Source organism: Nicotiana tomentosiformis, chromosome 5 (genome assembly GCF_000390325.3).
Source record: "Nicotiana tomentosiformis chromosome 5, ASM39032v3, whole genome shotgun sequence".
In the NCBI taxonomy this organism is placed as follows: Eukaryota; Viridiplantae; Streptophyta; class Magnoliopsida; order Solanales; family Solanaceae; genus Nicotiana; species Nicotiana tomentosiformis.
In genome coordinates, this window is record NC_090816.1 from 17,357,867 (window position 1) to 17,375,240 (window position 17,374).

Here is a 17,374-nt window from a genome sequence, read left to right on the forward strand (position 1 = left end):
TTGTGTCCATTTGAAGCAGCGGGTTCGATTGGTCCGATGACATCCATGGCCCAAGCAAAGAAAAGTCGGGGTAAACTCGTTACATTGAGTTCGTTAGGCGACACTCGTATCATATCAGCATGTATCTGGCATTGGTGACACTTTTGAACATATTTGATGCAGTCTGTCTCCATGGTCATCCAGAAATACCCTGCTCTTAATATTGTCTTGGCCAAAACGAAACCGCTTATGTGAGGTTCGTAAGTTCCGGCATGTATTTCTTCGAGAAATTTAGATGCCTCCTTAGCATCGACACATCACAACAATCCCAAATCAGAAGTCCTTCTATACAGAATTCCTCCACTCTAAAAGAAATGGTTGGCCAATCTTCGAAGCGTGCGCTTCTGAGTGTGTGTAGCATTCTCTGGGTATTCTCCTTTCTCCAAGTATCCCTTGATATCGTGGAACCATAGATTTTCGTCAAACTCTTCTTCAACATGAGCACAATAAGCTGGCTGCTTATGAATTTCTATTGAGATAGGATCGATGAAATTCTTGCCCGAATATTGTATCATGGAAGACAAGGTGGCTAATGCATCTGTGAACTCATTCTGAATCCTTGGAACATGTTTGAATTCTATCTTTGTGAACCGCTTGATCAACTCTTGAACACAATGCAAGTATGGCAATATTTTAGTTTTCTTGGTAGCCCATTCTCCTAGTACCTGGTGTACCACTAGATCAGAATCTCTGATTACCAACAACTCCTAAACGTTCATGTTGATGGCCAACTTGAGCCCCAAGATACAGGACTTATATTTTGCCATATTGTTGGTGCACAGGAACTCGAGCTTTGCAGATACAGGATAATGTTGAATGGTTTCTAATACTAAGACAGCCCCAATGCCTACTCCTTTGAAATTTGCTGCTCCGTCGAAGAACATCCTCCAACCGTCATACGTTTCGGTAATATCTTCACCTATAAACGGCACTTCCTCGTGGGGAAAATACATCTTCAATGGATCGTATTCTCTGTCTATGGGATTCTCTGCCAAGTGATCGGCCAATGCTTGCCCCTTGACTGCCTTATAAGTCACATAAATGATGTCGAACTCACTTAGCAATATCTGCCACTTTGCTAACTTACCCATAGGCATAGGTTTTTGAAAGATGTATTTTAGTGGATCCATCTTTGATATGAGGTAGGTAGTGTACGCACAGAAATAATGTCTCAACTTCTGGGCTATCCATGTCAAAGCACAGCATGTGCGCTCCAATAAAGAATACCTGGCCTCGTAAGGTGTGAACTTTTTACTTAGATAGTATATCGCCTTCTCTTTCCTCTCGATTACATCATGTTGCCCCAAAACGCAGCCAAAGGCTCCGTCCAACATGGACAAATTCAACAGTAGAGGTCTTCCTAGTTCTGGCGGGACCAACACGGGCAGCTTAGATAAATATTCCTTGATTTTGTCGAAGGATTTCTGGCATTCTTCAGTCCAATTTGTTGCAGTATCTTTCCTTAGCATCTTGAAGATCGGCTCACATATCACCGTTGATTGTGCTATAAAACGGCTGATATAATTGAGGCATCCCAGGAAACTCATCACATCTTTCTTATTCTTTGGAGGTGGCAAGTCTTGAATAACTTTGATTTTTGATGGGTCTAGCTCAATACCATGGTGGCTGATGATGAAACCCAAAAACTTCCCAGCAGGGACTCCGAAGGCAGATTTTGCAAGGTTCAACTTCAAATTGTATTTTCGAAGTCGATCGAAAAACTTCTTCAGGTCTGTCATGTGATCTGAACTCCTTTTAGATTTGATGATAACATCATCCATGTACACCTTTATTTCCTTGTGTATCATGTCGTGGAAAAGGGTCATCATGGCCCTCATGTAGGTGTCCCCAACATTATTCAAACCAAACAACATCATTTTGTAACAATATATCCCCAATGGTGTGATAAAGGCTGTCTTTTCGGCATCATCTTCGTCCATCCAAATCTGGTGATATCCTGCGAAGCAATCCACAAAGGATTGGAGTTCATGCTTGGTGCAGTTGTCGATCAATATGCGTATGTTGGGCAACAGGAAATCATCCTTAAGACTTTCTCTGTTCAGATCTTGGTAGTCAACACATACTCTGACTTTCCCAACTTTCTTCGGAACCGACACAATATTGGCTAACCAGGTCAGGTATTCGACCACTCGAAGAACTTGGACTTTGATTTGCTTGGTAACCTCCTCTTTTATTTTCAGACTCATATTTGGCTTGAATTTTCCGAGCTTCTGCTTCACCAGTGGACACTGGGGTTGGTGGGTAGCTTATGAGCTACTATGGATGTGCTTAACCCAGTCATGTCGTCGTAGGACCATGTGAAAATATCCTCATATTCCTTTAGAAACCTAATATATTCTTCCTTCTCTGACAGTGATAGATGAATGCTTATGTGAGTTTCTTTGACTGTTTTAGAATCCCCTAAGTTAACTGCCTTAATTTCCTACAAGTTGGACTTTGGTTTATTCTCAGAATTCTCTACTTCTTTGATAATTTCCTCATGTATTATATCATCTTCCAAATCTTCCGAATCACTGTCCTTATGTTGCGTTGTCTCATTACATGTCACAGTCATAGGTTCATTAGGATATCTATTAATTACGCTGAAAAGAATGTAGAAAAATAATAAATACAAAAAGAAATAATACATTAATAAAGCTTAAAATTATCAATAAGTACGACTCGATGGCTCGAGTAATTATTAAAACAAAAATGTCTTAAATGCTCAAAAACAATTTTAAAACAAGTCATTCTAATTCTGTCAGGCTACCCAAGTACTCGGCGAGCCCGGGATGGTGCGGAGGTCTAGTTCTTAAGAACAACTCCTTCTCCCACTGTCTAAATAGTAAGGTCTTCCTCCTCTTCCTCCTCCCCCCTCCTATAAAATTGCACTGCAGTCCATATCTTCCTCGTCCAGAAATAGTTTCCTCATATCGGCCAAAATCCCATCTTCCTCGGATCCCTATATCATGTCAGTCTGGCGGAATGTCTGGTGCAGCGGTGGTATGGGTTGTTCCAACGGATAGTAATCGGCGCACCATGGCAGTGTCCAATCCTGATATTCTTGCACGATATATTCATACCCGAGCCTAAAGGTCGTGTCATGATGCTGCGGTCGTATGGGTTCTGTGATTCCCTGAAGCTTTCGGCCAAGACCCTTGCCCGATTTATATCCCATCCACAACAATATGCTTTCTATCTTATTGCTCCACCATATTTCCTTCTCAATTGCATTCACCCGCTCAATGTGGTAGTATGTTTCTCCTCCTAATTTTATCCATTTTTCGATGACTGGAACGGTCTGGTTGGTATAGATAGGGTTGCTTCCATCTCCATGAATGATCATCTCCTGATAATTCCACTTGAACTTCACAACCTGGTGCAGAGTAGAAGCAACTGCCCCAGCTGCATATATCCACGGTCGTCTCAACAACATGTTGTATGTGGCAGATATATCTAGCACTTGGAATTCGACATCAAACCAGGATGGTCCCATCTTAAGATCAAGGTTGATTTCTCCGATAATGTCTCTCTGAGATCCATCGAATGCTTTCACATTCATGATTCCCATCTATATCTCGTGAAGGCCTTTACTAGAGTGGTCAACGGGCATATGTTCAGGCTCGAACCTCCATCTATCAGGACCCTGGCAATGAACTTGTCTTCAAATTGCACACTGATGTGCAATGCTTTATTGTGACTCAACCCTTCTGGTGGTAATTCATCTTCGTTAAAAGTAATTTTATGACTCACCAGTACCTGTCCAACCATGTTAGCCATCTCTCTGCTAGTGATACCGACGGGTACATAAGCTTCGCTTAACACTTTCATCAAGGCATTCTTGTTGCGTCTGAATTTTGCAATAGTGACAAAATGGATATTTGGGCAGGAGTCTTTTTCAGGTGGTCAACAACAAAGTATTCCCTTTCTTGTACCTCCAAAGATCGCCAGTGCCCGTCTCAAGGACATGCGGCTTAGATACAGTTTCTTCTCATCCCAGAACATGGTAGCAACCTCAATCAGTTCCCTGTTTGGTTGACTATTCAGCAAAGATGGAAGGTTACCCAATACTCTCCTCACATGATTTTTGTCACAGGGTGCAAGGTCATTCCACCAGTCAATTAGCAGAGGTGGGACATTCTGGACCATACCGAACTTAGGGATTCCATGCTTCATTTTTTGCAAACAAATAAAGGGTAGCCCTTTCCCCCTCCAGATTCGACTATTTACACAATAATGATCAACATGTTGGCACGGTTTCTCCAAGTAATACACATAGTATGATGGTGTCCTTTAGGATTATGGAAATCCCGTTGGACTTTGGACAAGGTTCAACTAAGCGGGTTGTTACGTCAATGACGTATAAATCGGTACTGGGTTTAGCATGATGCATGTACATTTCAAATCAGAGTGTGGTTTTCTAGAAAGGTCTAGACTGGTACTCTCAAGTGGACAACTTGAGAGGGAAAGGCACGGGACCGTCTACTGCACCGCTAATCAACTAGTCTATCATAAATAATCCTTTTTGGTTTAAAAGGGTATTTTTTAGGAAAGCGTGGACACTCATTAAGCATCGCTATGTTGATAATAAGCATAAATGGAGTATGATGCAGAGCATTCTTTATGCAGAAATAGTAACATGTTGTCAAGTATTCGCATGATAAAAGTACATAAAACAGTAAATAATATGGTAAAGATGAATAGGAGAAGAAAAAGAAGAGAAAAGAAAAGAAAGACAAAAGAGAAGCCAGTTTAACTCATGAAAATGTGTGAGAACATAATGAAGCAGATAGGGAAATAGGGAGGGGGGAGTCATGATATAGCGATATTAGACAAGATGAAAGAAATGGGGAGAGGACGTACATGTCATAGCAAATAAAGGGAAATAAGGGAGGGGATGTACATGTTATAGCAAATTAAACAAATAAAGAAAGATAACGGAAAAGATGTACATGTCATAGCAAATTAAGCAAATAAATGAAGATAGAGGAAGGGATGTACATGTCATCAAACATATCCGTTAATCCGCACAAGTCAACTTCGTTATGGTAAGAGCCTAAGTGTAAATCTCCAGTAGAATCGCCATGCTGTCGCGCCCCATTTTCTCACGAAAGCGGATTTTGACATGTGATAACTCTTTTAAATGGGTATTAAAATAGAAGAGTCACCACCTAATGATTTTAAGGTGCGTTAAGGCACCTATTTACAAATAACTCTGTTTGACTAATCTACCTCACCAAAAGATCGGGTAAGGGCTCAAATTACCTCGAAGAGAAGGTGTTAGACACTCTTCGAGATCTATAAATGTGGGTCCCGGCCAAAATTTACGTTATGTGCATGATATAATTAAGCTAGGTGATCATATAAGTGAAGAAAAATGTGGAAGTGAAGGTTCTATTGTAACACAAGCAACTGTAAAGAAATAGCACAAGAATTAAACTAGAAAAATAATCAGTACAAGTCTTAGAGGATACAACTGCGTTGGTCTATATTTAATGACTAAGTATGAACAATGAACATAAAAAAAGAAGGGGGGTCCAAAGTTTTTTAGCCTAAAGGATCACCTTATGTGCAACATAAATAATACTTCGCAACTCCCTTAGGGTAGGGCTTTCTTATATTATTCAGCGGGCACATACTATCATCTCCTGCTACCCAATTACTATCTTGAAGTTGTTTACCTAAAAGCGTTCTAGTTCAATTCTAAATCGTGCCCTGTGTGTGCTTTACCTGTCCCATGCTTATGGTCCAGGAGGCTTTGGACCTATTACTTTGGTAGTTTTAGACTTTTCTTAGGCTGCTCAAAATGAGAAAAACTAGGCGCACAATAAAAAACAAATAAGACTTCACATAGACAACGCAAAAGGGCTCAAATTCACCTCCTCGCGTAGACTCAGATGCACGTAATTAAGCAAATAGTTATGATTGGGTTCAGAATTTGGTAGACGAGAACCATAATTGGCAGATTTTAGAATTGCAACGTGCTATGTAGTTCAACCTTATATGCATGGGTCTATATGATTAAGCGATTCAATAGTTAACATAAAGTCCTATAGGTAGGATTTCTAGGCAACCAGTTTTGACGAAGTAGCTATTTTTAATACATATTTCCGTTAAAAGATCCTATAGATTCATGCTTTCTACGTGAGTAATAGCATCCTATAGACATGATTTCCAAGTGATTTGCAATTGGCAATGAAGTCATTGAGAGCGCATATTCGTTCATTTATCCCTATAAGTATGCTTTCTAGGCGAGTTGTGTAATAAGAAAAGAGTACCAGCAATAACAACTTTTTAGTTACTCAAGTTGAGAGCCTACAGTCATGGTATCTAGATGAGTCACGTATACCAAGGCATACAGTTTCAGTTATTTGTATTGACCCCCTATAGACATAATATCTAAGTGTGACAAGTCGAATTCAGATCCTATAGGCATTCTCTCTAACCATTCAAGTCATTATAAAGACCCTAAGTCATGTTTTCTATGGGATTAACATGTGTACAGATAATTCCTGAGTATGAGGCATGATGAACAAACAAATAATTAAAATCCTATAGGCATGATCTCTACTCATTCATGCAAAAGATAAAGTACCCCAAGCCCCATTTTACTAATCCCCAACTATTTGTTTACAAGTTATTACAGGCCCAAGAAGAAATGACACATGATGACAAATAACAGTTTGAATGAATACAAGACCAATGAGGCAATTACAAGCCCAATACAGAAATAACACAGGGATGTCCCCAGGCCTTCAATGGTCTTAATCTTCGCACAACAGCAAACCCAGACACTGGCTTACCATAGCAACCTGAGTTCCATGCTCAAACCCAATATGTATGGCCCAATACTAGGCCTCACGAATAACTTACTTACCCAAACACATGCCAAATTCAGCCATATAGGTGACAAAATACTCAAAGAATTAACTAAACAACTTAAACACTTAGTTCTTAAAGTTGTAGTTAACAACAGCTCTAGCCAGGATATATAAACAAGAACAGGCTAAATTGAAAGGCACATATAAGGCAAGTTTATGCTTGTAATTCCAGCAAGAAAGTTTAAGAATGACAAGATTGACCACCATAGGATAGTAAACTATTCCAAAGAGTTTCAAAATGAAACATGATTAAGAATCAACCTATAGAACCTTAGATGAGGGTCTAGCAGAATCACAGACAAGAAACAAGCAAAGCACAACCTTCTCATGAAAGTGTCTATCATGAAAAACCTAATGAAATGAGCATCATAACAAAACAAGTTCAAGATCAAGAAATTACTTAATAGAGCAGGAGGAAAACTTTAGTATGCTGAACATTAGTCACAATATAAGAGACACGTCAATTTTCAGAAGCAAGATAGGCTAGTATTGAACCCGGTACTAGTTGGCCATATATAGGAGGAGAGGTTAGTTATGATATTTACTCTTAAAAGGTTTAACTAGTACCGAAGAATATAGAGTTGGTCAAGTCAACAAACACACAATAAAGATATAAATTTCATGAGAACAAGTTATAAGGCAGCAAGTTAGGCATGAATGACTCAGCAGGAATTAGAATAAACCCTAGGCGTGATTTTGGTTTACATAACAGTCTAGAACAAGGTAGAGAGGCAACCTCAAGATTAACAACAAGCATCAGCATAACATAGTAGACTAAACAAGTTTAGGAAAGCCAGAATTCAAAGTAAGAAGGGACATATTAAACTAGATTATCATACCACACATAAGTAAAAGGAGATGTTGCAGTTCACCTTATAAGTTGTAAGTAGTATTACACAACACATGATTGAATTAGGCATGTAAGACACATTAAAGCACACAATTAGCAGGATACCATATTTGGGCCGACAACATAGTTAGGCATTAGTCTCAGTAGGGTATTAGAACACGCGAGATGATCTATCACAAGAATGTAGAACAAAGTAGGGGGATAAACTTAGGAAGAGTAGTAATTAATAAGCATTCGAACATACACATTAGCGTAAATATGCTTAAGAGATCCGAAATCAAGGTTTAAAATTAGGCAAGTTCAGATACTAGAGAAGTATAGAGCCTCAAGAACAACCTCAGAGCAAACAAGGATATAAATAATAGCATGTTAATTCACAAAAGTTTTAGGGACATAGATATATAAAGCAGGAACTCAAACGAAAAGAGAATGAAATTGCAAGGGCCAAAGGTACCTATCAACTACAAATTGACAAACAAGTAGACAAGAAGAACAATTTCAACAATATCTCAAACGTCAGAAGCAAGAAGAGCAGTAAAACCCAGGAATCTCAGTGCATCAGAGTTCCCAAGGATTTCGAATAAAACCTGGGCAGTGCTCACATGGAGAAAGGTCCGATAATCGAATTCTGGTGGCCTTGACTTTCAGCCGGCCAAAAGACTGTAGTATAAGACAAGTGAGAGTGAGAGAATAATAGTAATTTCTATGATTGTTCAGAGCTAGAGGGGAACATGGAAATAGGGGTTTATATGGCCTGGTAGTGTGTGTATACAGACGAAATATTGTCTAAATCTCGAAGATTGAAGGCGATGGTACTTGATTTGGGGATTGGTACTTGAAAAAATGGGACAAGTACTATGTAATACCATAGTCTGTTAAGAAACAACGAGATAATCAATAAAAGGTAAGTAGATCGCAGAGGGAATCCATGACTTATAGAAAATACTTATATGACTCTTATAAATTGGTGATAGTACAAAATGATATTTTGAAAGTATGTATGATATTTATAAAAATAAGAGGACAAAATTGGATATCAACAATGAGAATGTACATTCTCCTGGGTACCCCCCTCATCCCTAACATGCCTTGGCAGGATATTGCCATGGATGTTGGAGAAGGTTTACCTTCTTCAGGGCAGAAGGATGCTATTCTTGTGGTGGTTGAGAGGCTAACCAAATATGGGCATTTCCTAGCTTTGAAACACCTTTTACAGCTAAGGAGGTAGCTGAGTTGTTCCTTAAAGAGATTTATAGATTACATGGGCTGCCCAAATCTATTATAACTGACAGATATTCTATTTTTACTAGTCAATTCTGGCAGTAACTTTTCAAAGTTATGGGTACTAAACTCAATATGACTACTGCTTATCACCCACAGCCAGATGGGCAAAAGGAGAGGCTCAACAGATGTTTAGAATCCTACCTCAGAGCTATGGCCTCTTCTACTCCTAAGAAGTGGCTTAAATGGCTTCCTTTTGCTGAATGGTGGTACAACACTAATTACCACAGTGTACTACAAATTTCACCCTTTCAAGCTCTTTATGGGTTTCCCTTCCCTAGATTCCTATGGGGTATTTACCATACCCCACTCAAACTGTTGTCGGTTCTTGTTTAGCTCAAAGACATAAGCATCTTAAGGACAATTTGGTGCAAGCTCAAGTACGAATGAAGTTTTATGCAGATCAGAACTGCACAGAAAGAGTTTTGGAGGTCGGAAATTAGGTCTACCTTAAACTCCAACCATAGAGATAGTCTACAGTAGCTGTCAGGAGAAATCTAAAACTAAGCGCTAAATATTATGGACCTTACAAGATCTTATAGAAAATATGGAAAATAGCATACCGTTTGGAGCTTCCTCCAGGATCTCAGATACATCCAGTGTTCCACGTCTCGCAATTGAAGAAGAGAGTGGGTCCTACCATTACTGTGCAACAGTAGCCGCCGGTGTGTGACTCAAGTGGTCGAATCTTGATCCAACCTATGGGAATCTTGAGCAGATGACTGGTGAAGGTCAATAATGCTGCAGGGGTCACGACATTGGTGCAGTGGGCAAATCTTGACCCAGCAAAGGAAACGTGGGCGAGGATTTGGGTTACATTAAAAGTCAATTTCCAAATTTTATTGTTGGGCTTCGACCTTGAGAACAAGGTCTGTTTCAATCGGGAAGGTATTGTAATGAATAAGGGTTTGGGGTAGGTTTGAGAAGGAAAGTAGATGAATTAGGAAAGTGGCGTTACAAATGAGGCATCTGATATTATTAGTAGAAGGGGACACATGGCAGCTTATTAGGGAATAAAGGGTTATATCTGGAGATCAACATAATAAATTGGACTGTGGAGATTCAAGGCAGATTAATAAAGATCAAAGGTCAGGATTATTCCATACTCTAACTAAATACCGTTAGGGGCAACTAGCTGGGCAGTTATGATCTGGTATTTCCAACTTCCTCTTCTCTCTCTTCGATTCTCTCTTCTCTTCTCTCTTAATCCTTCTTCTCTCTTACACTCTCTATTCTCTTTCAGGTACAATCCGCCATGGAAGTAGATTAGAATGAGCTTGTGAAGTTTAGTATTACAATTCTACATTTCTTGCTAAAGTCAAAATTGTAACAATTTCCATATTCAATAATAAATCATTCCAATTTTGTGTCATTCAATCTTCTTTACTTCAAGTATATTACAGTTTGGGTCTATTGTCACAATTTAATTTGTAAGTAATCTTAAATTTTACTAAGTTTAAATTTTGAGAATCTTGTCTAAACAAGCTGGATAATCATTTTGCTGCCATAAACAACAAAAAATAACAAACTGCGTGGCTTTAGCTTATTCTAATTACGTGTATAAAATACAAACTACTACTAAGTTTAAGAATTTGCATCAAAGAATGTGAAGCACAATTATGTGTATTAATTAGCCCTTGACATCAAACATTAAACTCAATGGTTCTCAACAGAGTAGACCTTCAGGAACTATTAAAATTGTAACTATAACAAGTTTAAAACAAGCAACAATAACAACCTACCCAATATGACCCCACAAATGGGGTGTGGAGATGGTAAAGTGTATGTAGACATTACCCTCTACATAAAGTAGAGGGTCTGTTTTCGATAGACTCCGACTCAAGAAAAGCGTGGCCAAAATACAAGATGATAAAAATACTAAAGAAAAGAAAAATATTAACAGCAAAAATAGTAAAGATAGCTAAAGTAAAAGACACAACGGTAATAATAAAATTGAACAAACAAGATAAAAATAAAATAACAAAAAATAGGAGAGAGGAGGGAGCACGTAATGGTTAGAGAGAATTTTCTGGTGGGTTTGGGTGGTGGCGACGCGACAGTGAGGTGAGTGGAGCGGGTGGTGTAGCTAATTAGGGTAAGGGAGATTAGGGTTAGGAGCTTTTAGAAATGAAGATTATATTTGGCATGGGTAAATAACATGGAACGTTGGATCCAAGTGGATGGATGGCCAAGATTAAGAGGGAGTGGGGCGGGTTAGTCGACGGGTCAGCGGGTTGGATTCAGATGAAGGGTCAAGGAGATTGGGTTGGGGCGGATTTGGGTTTTTGGGCCAATTTAAAAATTTTGGCCCAATTTGAATCAAGACCAAACAAAGCCTCTCTTTTCTTTGTTTTCTTTCATTTTAAAAATCTACAAATTTTGAAAAACAAATCCTAATTAGATTCTAGCAAAATTAACCTACTCATTATTTTTAATATTTAGATAATTAATTAACCTAAAACTAATGGAAGCAAAATTAATTATTCGAAACTAAAAGCTAAAAATACAAGAACCTATGGTATTTTGTGATTTTTGTTTAATAATACAATTAATTAATAACTTAACCTTAAAAATGCAAATAACAACCTAAAATGCAATGCATGAAATTTTGAACATTTTTATGGTATTTTTCATGATTTTAAAATATTAAATATGAAACTAAATGCAAATAATTGATTAACAAAATTTCCTACAAAATCTTATGAAGATTAAAAAACAATTAAGAAAAAGATCTATTTGTGAATATTGTAGGAGTATTTTAATCGGGCAAAAATCACGTGCTCACAGTTAGAAATAACGGAACTCTGCTTATCATTGAAAACTCTATTTTTCTTGTGAAAGCAATCCTCTTCTTGCAAGTTGAAAATTAAGATGAAGAAATAAAAACAAATGAAAAAGAGTCTCTCTTGACTAATATTACCTAAATCAACCTCAAAAAGATATACAACCCTTTAAAAAAATATTATTCTACTTTCTTACTAGGGTTAATTGTTTGGTACTTTGCATCATCTTGGATAAAACTCCACCAAATATAAGTCAGAGGAACTGTAATAGCATGCCAAAGAGAATGTGCATCTATTAGTCCTGCATATGGAGGAAAGTCATAAATTTCTAAAAGCATAGCAAATCCACCCCCAACAACCACTGTCCATATTTTCCATTTGGATGGATGATGACTAATTCCAGCCCAAATTGCCCAAATCAGAAGCTGAGCAACACCCATTATAACACAAACTTTTATGTTCCATCCTGAAAATAAATTCCAAATAAGTACTTGTAAAATATCAAATGGAAAGAATGATAATCATAGAACATAGCAACAAGAAGTGGCAAATCAATCCATTTTTTGGCAACTAGACAAACCGTGCAAGTTTAAACGAATTGAGTTATGACCCAATTTGTTAACTTGACCCAACAAGCTGAACGCGAAATGATCCATTAAACTGTTGTGTTAAACTGAGCCAACATAATGTAACTGGACAGGTCATAATGCAATCGAGACCCAAACATACAAAATCAAATTAGAAGACTGAAAATTATGTAAATTAGAAGACTTTAAGCTAATAATTCAAAACGATACATTAGTTCTCTTTTTGAAGGAAAAAAGAGAGAGAGAGAGAGAGGAGAGATTGAGTCATGTTGGACGGGTTGAGTTATGACCCCTTATTTGATCCATCTTAATCTAATCTATTGTGACTCAAGCACACTTTGGATATATTGGATCATGATCCATTTATTTATTTGGATCCACCCAACTTTGACCGGTTGATCTGCTCATTTGCCACCTCTAGGCACCCGACATTCGAAGCACGGATTCGACTAATTCAATTTCAATTTGGATTGGCCTACTAAAAGGAATAAAGCGTTTTCTACTTAGATTTTTTATTCTCACAACTGAGTGCAAGACCTCTGATTGAAAGGTGAAAGGATCTCAACTATTCCACGAGAACTCTTGGTGGTGTAGAGTATAGTCTAACTAGACACAAAAAAGCAGCCCACCCCAATAATTATCTCTGTATTCTTTCCCTTTTATCTTGATATCTTCCTATGCTGTTGTGCTTGGTTTTATAAGAATATGTAGTCTACATTCTATTTTCAATGCATGACTAAAAAATAAAAAAATAAATAAAAAAAAGGTAGTCCGGTGCATTAAGCTCCCGTTATGGGCAAGGTCCGGAGAAGGGTCGGACCACAAGGGTCTATTGTATGCAGTCTTACCATACATTACTGCATGCACAAGATGCTATTTCCACAGCTCGAACATGTGACCTCCTGATCACATGGCAACAACTTTACTAGTTACGCGAAGGTTCACCTTCTTTTCAATGCATGACTTTGCACCCTAAACTAAAACAGTGAGATGAGGAAATTACCATAATCCATTTGATAGTTGTTCAGGTACAAAATATGGGTGGTTGTAAAGGCAAGCAATGGAGCAGAAACCAATACTCTTGTAGCCTCATCCTTTATACTGAAACATCTTAGTACCGATATTATAAGCGAAAATCCAAGTAATGCCACTGCAGATGAGTAATCTAGTTTTTCTGTAAATTCCACACCTCTGCAATAAATGTACTGATAACAAGTTAATACAATTCCACAACAATATTAACTTCACTAAAAAATGAATTGAACTTCATGCCACGTATTGCAGTAATAGATTACTATATATGGTCAAAAGAAACGCCTAAAACCTGCTATCTGGAAAATAAGGAAACCAAAATATGATGAGCACCGGTAACAGGGTAAGTATGACAAAATAGAAAATGGATCTTAGGCCAAATTCTATCTCAAAAACAAGCTCATGAGGTGAGAATTGTTCGAAACTATATAAGGAGACAATATCTAATTATACCAATCAATGCGGGACAATCTAACACCTCCTCCTCCTCGCAAGCCCAGGCCTGATTAATTGGAAGGTAAATAACATAACATGAGACTGAACATTTGGTATACTAAGAATAAGTATGAGTCTGACTCTGATATTATATGGTGAATAAGGAAACCAATATATGATAGGCAAGGGTAAGTATGACAAAGCATGATGTTAGGAAAATAGATTTTGGGCCTAACCTAAGTCCAAAAGCTAGTTGAGGAGGCGAGGAACTGTCCGAGACTATATAACAACTCATTCTCTAAATCAACGTGGAACAATTTAGAACTCACCGACTGTGGAAGACAACACTCCAAAACCATGAATTCACAGACAAGAGTGCGTATATGTGCCACAGACCAGCATAATCATAGGATATCCTCTTATTTAGCGTCGTAGATCGTAGCTTGAAAAAGGACAGCCATCCTTGGATATGCATTGCAAGGTTAAGTGCAGAGAAAGCAACAGAAACAGGCTCCTGGAAAGTTAAGATTGCACTTCTTATTAATAGGCATATATCAGTAAAGGATCTTAAGTAATATGAACTGAGAGCGTAAAAACTCTTTCCACGATCAATGTAGGTTAACCAATATAGAGATTTGGCCCATAAACATATATAGGTCCAAGGCTCATAATATTACAAACCTGAAGTCCGAACACTCGTTTAAATGTCCATTTACCATGATATTTCACAGGTCCAAATCCAAGTGCAGCTCGTTCTTTTTCTCTTTCGAGCATGCAGTGGTACTTGCAGTCATTTGGGCAATCGCTTTGTGTCAATTGCCGGTATAGGGGCTCTTTCTGGCTATCAGAGAAAGAACCATCTATATAGTATTTGCAATGTGTGAAGCATGTTTCACCAACACATCCAGTTTTTTCACATTGCAAAATACATGCCCTGCATTCATGATTATTCAGACAATACAATAAATGGTTTTAGAAAGGACAGTGGTGAAGATAAATGCAAAATTCAAATAAGACCACTTGGTTTCTGTTGCACCTATATTACACTACCTAAGAACAATGAAAAATTGGAACTCTTTCACAACATTACTAACACAAAGTAAAATTCTCAAATATGTTACCTGTATAATGGATCAACATCTCCAGCACTCGCATCAAATGCTCCAAAAACACAAGAAAGAGATACAAAGAAAATGGCCAGGTAACGATCTGCCATCTGATCGATCACTACTTTGATAAAAGAAAAACTCGAGATCTATTTTATTCTAGATGAGGTAAAGGAAATCTTAGATGGAATTTAATTTTGATGTCATGTTATGTCAAAATGTTGAAAGATAATTTTTTTTTTTTTTTGGTCAAGAACGTAAAAACATTTTGTTGACGATGAGACTCGAAATCAAGAATGTGAGATTTATAACTATATCACCAAATGGATGGTTTGGTTTTGGCTTCAATAGAGATTGCCAGCCAGATTCAAATTGAAATAAATCCAGACTCCAACTATATAATGAAAAATGAGAGTGGAAAAAACCATGAATTTGTGTCCTCAATTTCGAAATCAAAAGCACAATAACAACATTTTGTAAAACGTATTTTAATCCAATAGAGACACTTTATGACAATGTCAATGGCTACAGCTGAAAAATAGGTATATTAGTAAAAGTATTACTCCTATGTAATAGAGGAAGACCGTTGATTCAGGACACACCGAAGCAGGGTAACCTTGTATCTTTAAATCAGGAGCAAAACATTTTATGTTAATTTGATTGTCATATAGAGATAAAATAATGTAAATTAATCTTGATTTGTATATTAAAGGAGCGGTTTGGTTCGAGAACAAGTTTTACACGAATTATAATTGGGTATAGTGTATCGATTTTTACAATATTAGGTCATCTAAAAGATAATTACATAAACTGCAGAACCAAAATTTTCACTAAAGAAAGCCAAAGTATAAAGAAGTAAATATACTAAGAAGTTAAGGGATTCAACATATAATTTAACAGCATAAAATAAAAACTTTGACCTATCGCAATGTAAGTTTTTGACGAAGGTGTAATGATTATAACATGTTAAATTACACTAATGCTATAAAAAGTTAGTCAGTACATATAACTTAAATCCTAAAGTACTTCAATAATTTAACGGGGGATCCCCCCAAATGTCACTTGGAAATTCAACATTATGAAAATAAAAATCTTGAAATCCAGAACTATATACTGGGGTGTTAGATGTCTCCATAGAAATGATATCACCCCAAATGCCACTTGAAAATTCAACACCATCTAAAGAAAAATCTTGAATTCCAGAAGTGTAGATGAAATAGTCATTCACTCTGGAACCCTCCACAACATTATAGTTGTTGACAATATTGATGTTGGTTTCATTGTTCACGGCCCTGTCAATGTTCAAACCTAAACCAAGTTCAGAACCAGCGCAAGATTTCAGTCTGTTATTGATCTCTGATGCTTTCTCCTCTACCTCCTTGTCTTCATTGCAGTTATTGCAAACACCATTAATCCTAGAAAATACCCTGAAATCGACATTATATATCCTGGAAGATGCACCGGATGCTACAATGAAATTATCAGTACCACCACCAGCAGCAGTCGAGATCTGCTGCTGCTGGTGGTCATCTACACTCGTCGAGTTAGACGAGTTAGGAATGTTGGGATCTGAGATCAGGCTTTGAGTCCATCCTGAATTATCAGAAGCGGCGTAGATGATTGCATCTGTATTAGAAACAAAGGAATCCCCATCGTCTTCCTTGATTGTGTCCATAGACATCTCTCTGAAATTCCTCTTCTTTTCTTCTCGTCTTTTTCTTTTTGTTGATAAATTGAATGGCTGGAGTAACATCCTTCCTAGTTCGCGAAAAAAGAGTGAGGTCTTGACACAATCTTGACTATCTTTTCCACCAATCAAGTAGTACTCTTGTTCACTTTGCTTATTATTCTTAAACCTGGAAACTGCACCTGATACAATCAAATCAGTACCGCCACCAGCAGCCGTTGAAATCTGCTGCTTGTGGTCGTTATCTACACTCGTCGAGTTAGACGAGTTAGGAATATTGGGATCTGAGATCAAGCTTTGGGTCCAACCTGAAATATCAGAAGCTCCATAGATAATTGCATCTGTATTAGATTGAAAAGAATCCTCATCGTCTTCCATCATTGTGTCCGTAGACATCTCTCTAGAACTCAGCTTCTTTTCTTCTTCTTCTTCTTCTTCCTTTTTCGGTTGATAAATTGCTGGAGTTACCTTCTTGCTTTGCTTAAAAAGAGTGAGGTCTTCGCACAGTCAATTTTTTTTTTTTTTTTTTTTTGTGTCAGTCGGGGAAATTTCACTTTCATTTGTTTATGGAATGTAACTTTCATACGGTAAAGAATGGTTGATGATCAACTTTCTAATATTTATTACAAGCTTCTAATTGAGAATATACATGTATTAGTGAAAAATAACTAGCAACATGGATCAATGTCGTAA

The 17,374-nt window shown here is 37.5% G+C and overlaps 1 protein-coding gene across 2 annotated transcripts; it reads right to left on the bottom strand.

Annotated features, from left to right (window-relative positions):
- Nucleotides 1-11,838: 11,838 nt before the first annotated feature.
- On the bottom strand, nucleotides 11,839-15,533 carry LOC104087679 (uncharacterized). Of its 2 annotated transcripts, none has more exons than XM_070202022.1 (5): nucleotides 15,010-15,533; nucleotides 14,570-14,822; nucleotides 14,218-14,402; nucleotides 13,425-13,612; nucleotides 11,839-12,135 (listed from the first exon to the last, which is right to left on the bottom strand). In XM_070202022.1, exons 1-5 carry the CDS (start codon nucleotides 15,102-15,104, stop codon nucleotides 12,014-12,016), a joined length of 843 nt encoding a protein of 280 aa, XP_070058123.1. In that variant the 5' UTR covers nucleotides 15,105-15,533; the 3' UTR covers nucleotides 11,839-12,013. The 2 variants fall into 2 exon arrangements, with proteins under 2 accessions (XP_070058123.1, XP_009590513.1); XM_009592218.4 differs by having other exon boundaries at nucleotides 11,839-12,300; nucleotides 15,010-15,531.
- Between the last annotated feature and the right edge of the window lie 1,841 nt (nucleotides 15,534-17,374).

Bases quoted from the DNA above. Each gene is read 5' to 3' on its own strand.
- LOC104087679 (XM_009592218.4), bottom strand. From the start codon at position 15,104: ATGGCAGATCGTTACCTGGCCATTTTCTTTGTATCTCTTTCTTGTGTT. The intron at 14,403-14,569 runs GTTTGTAATATT...TTAACTTTCCAG, and splicing joins AACGAGTGTTCGGACTTCAG to GAGCCTGTTTCTGTTGCTTT. The intron at 12,301-13,424 runs GTAATTTCCTCA...ATTTATTTTCAG, and splicing joins CAACTATCAAATGGATTATG to GATGGAACATAAAAGTTTGT.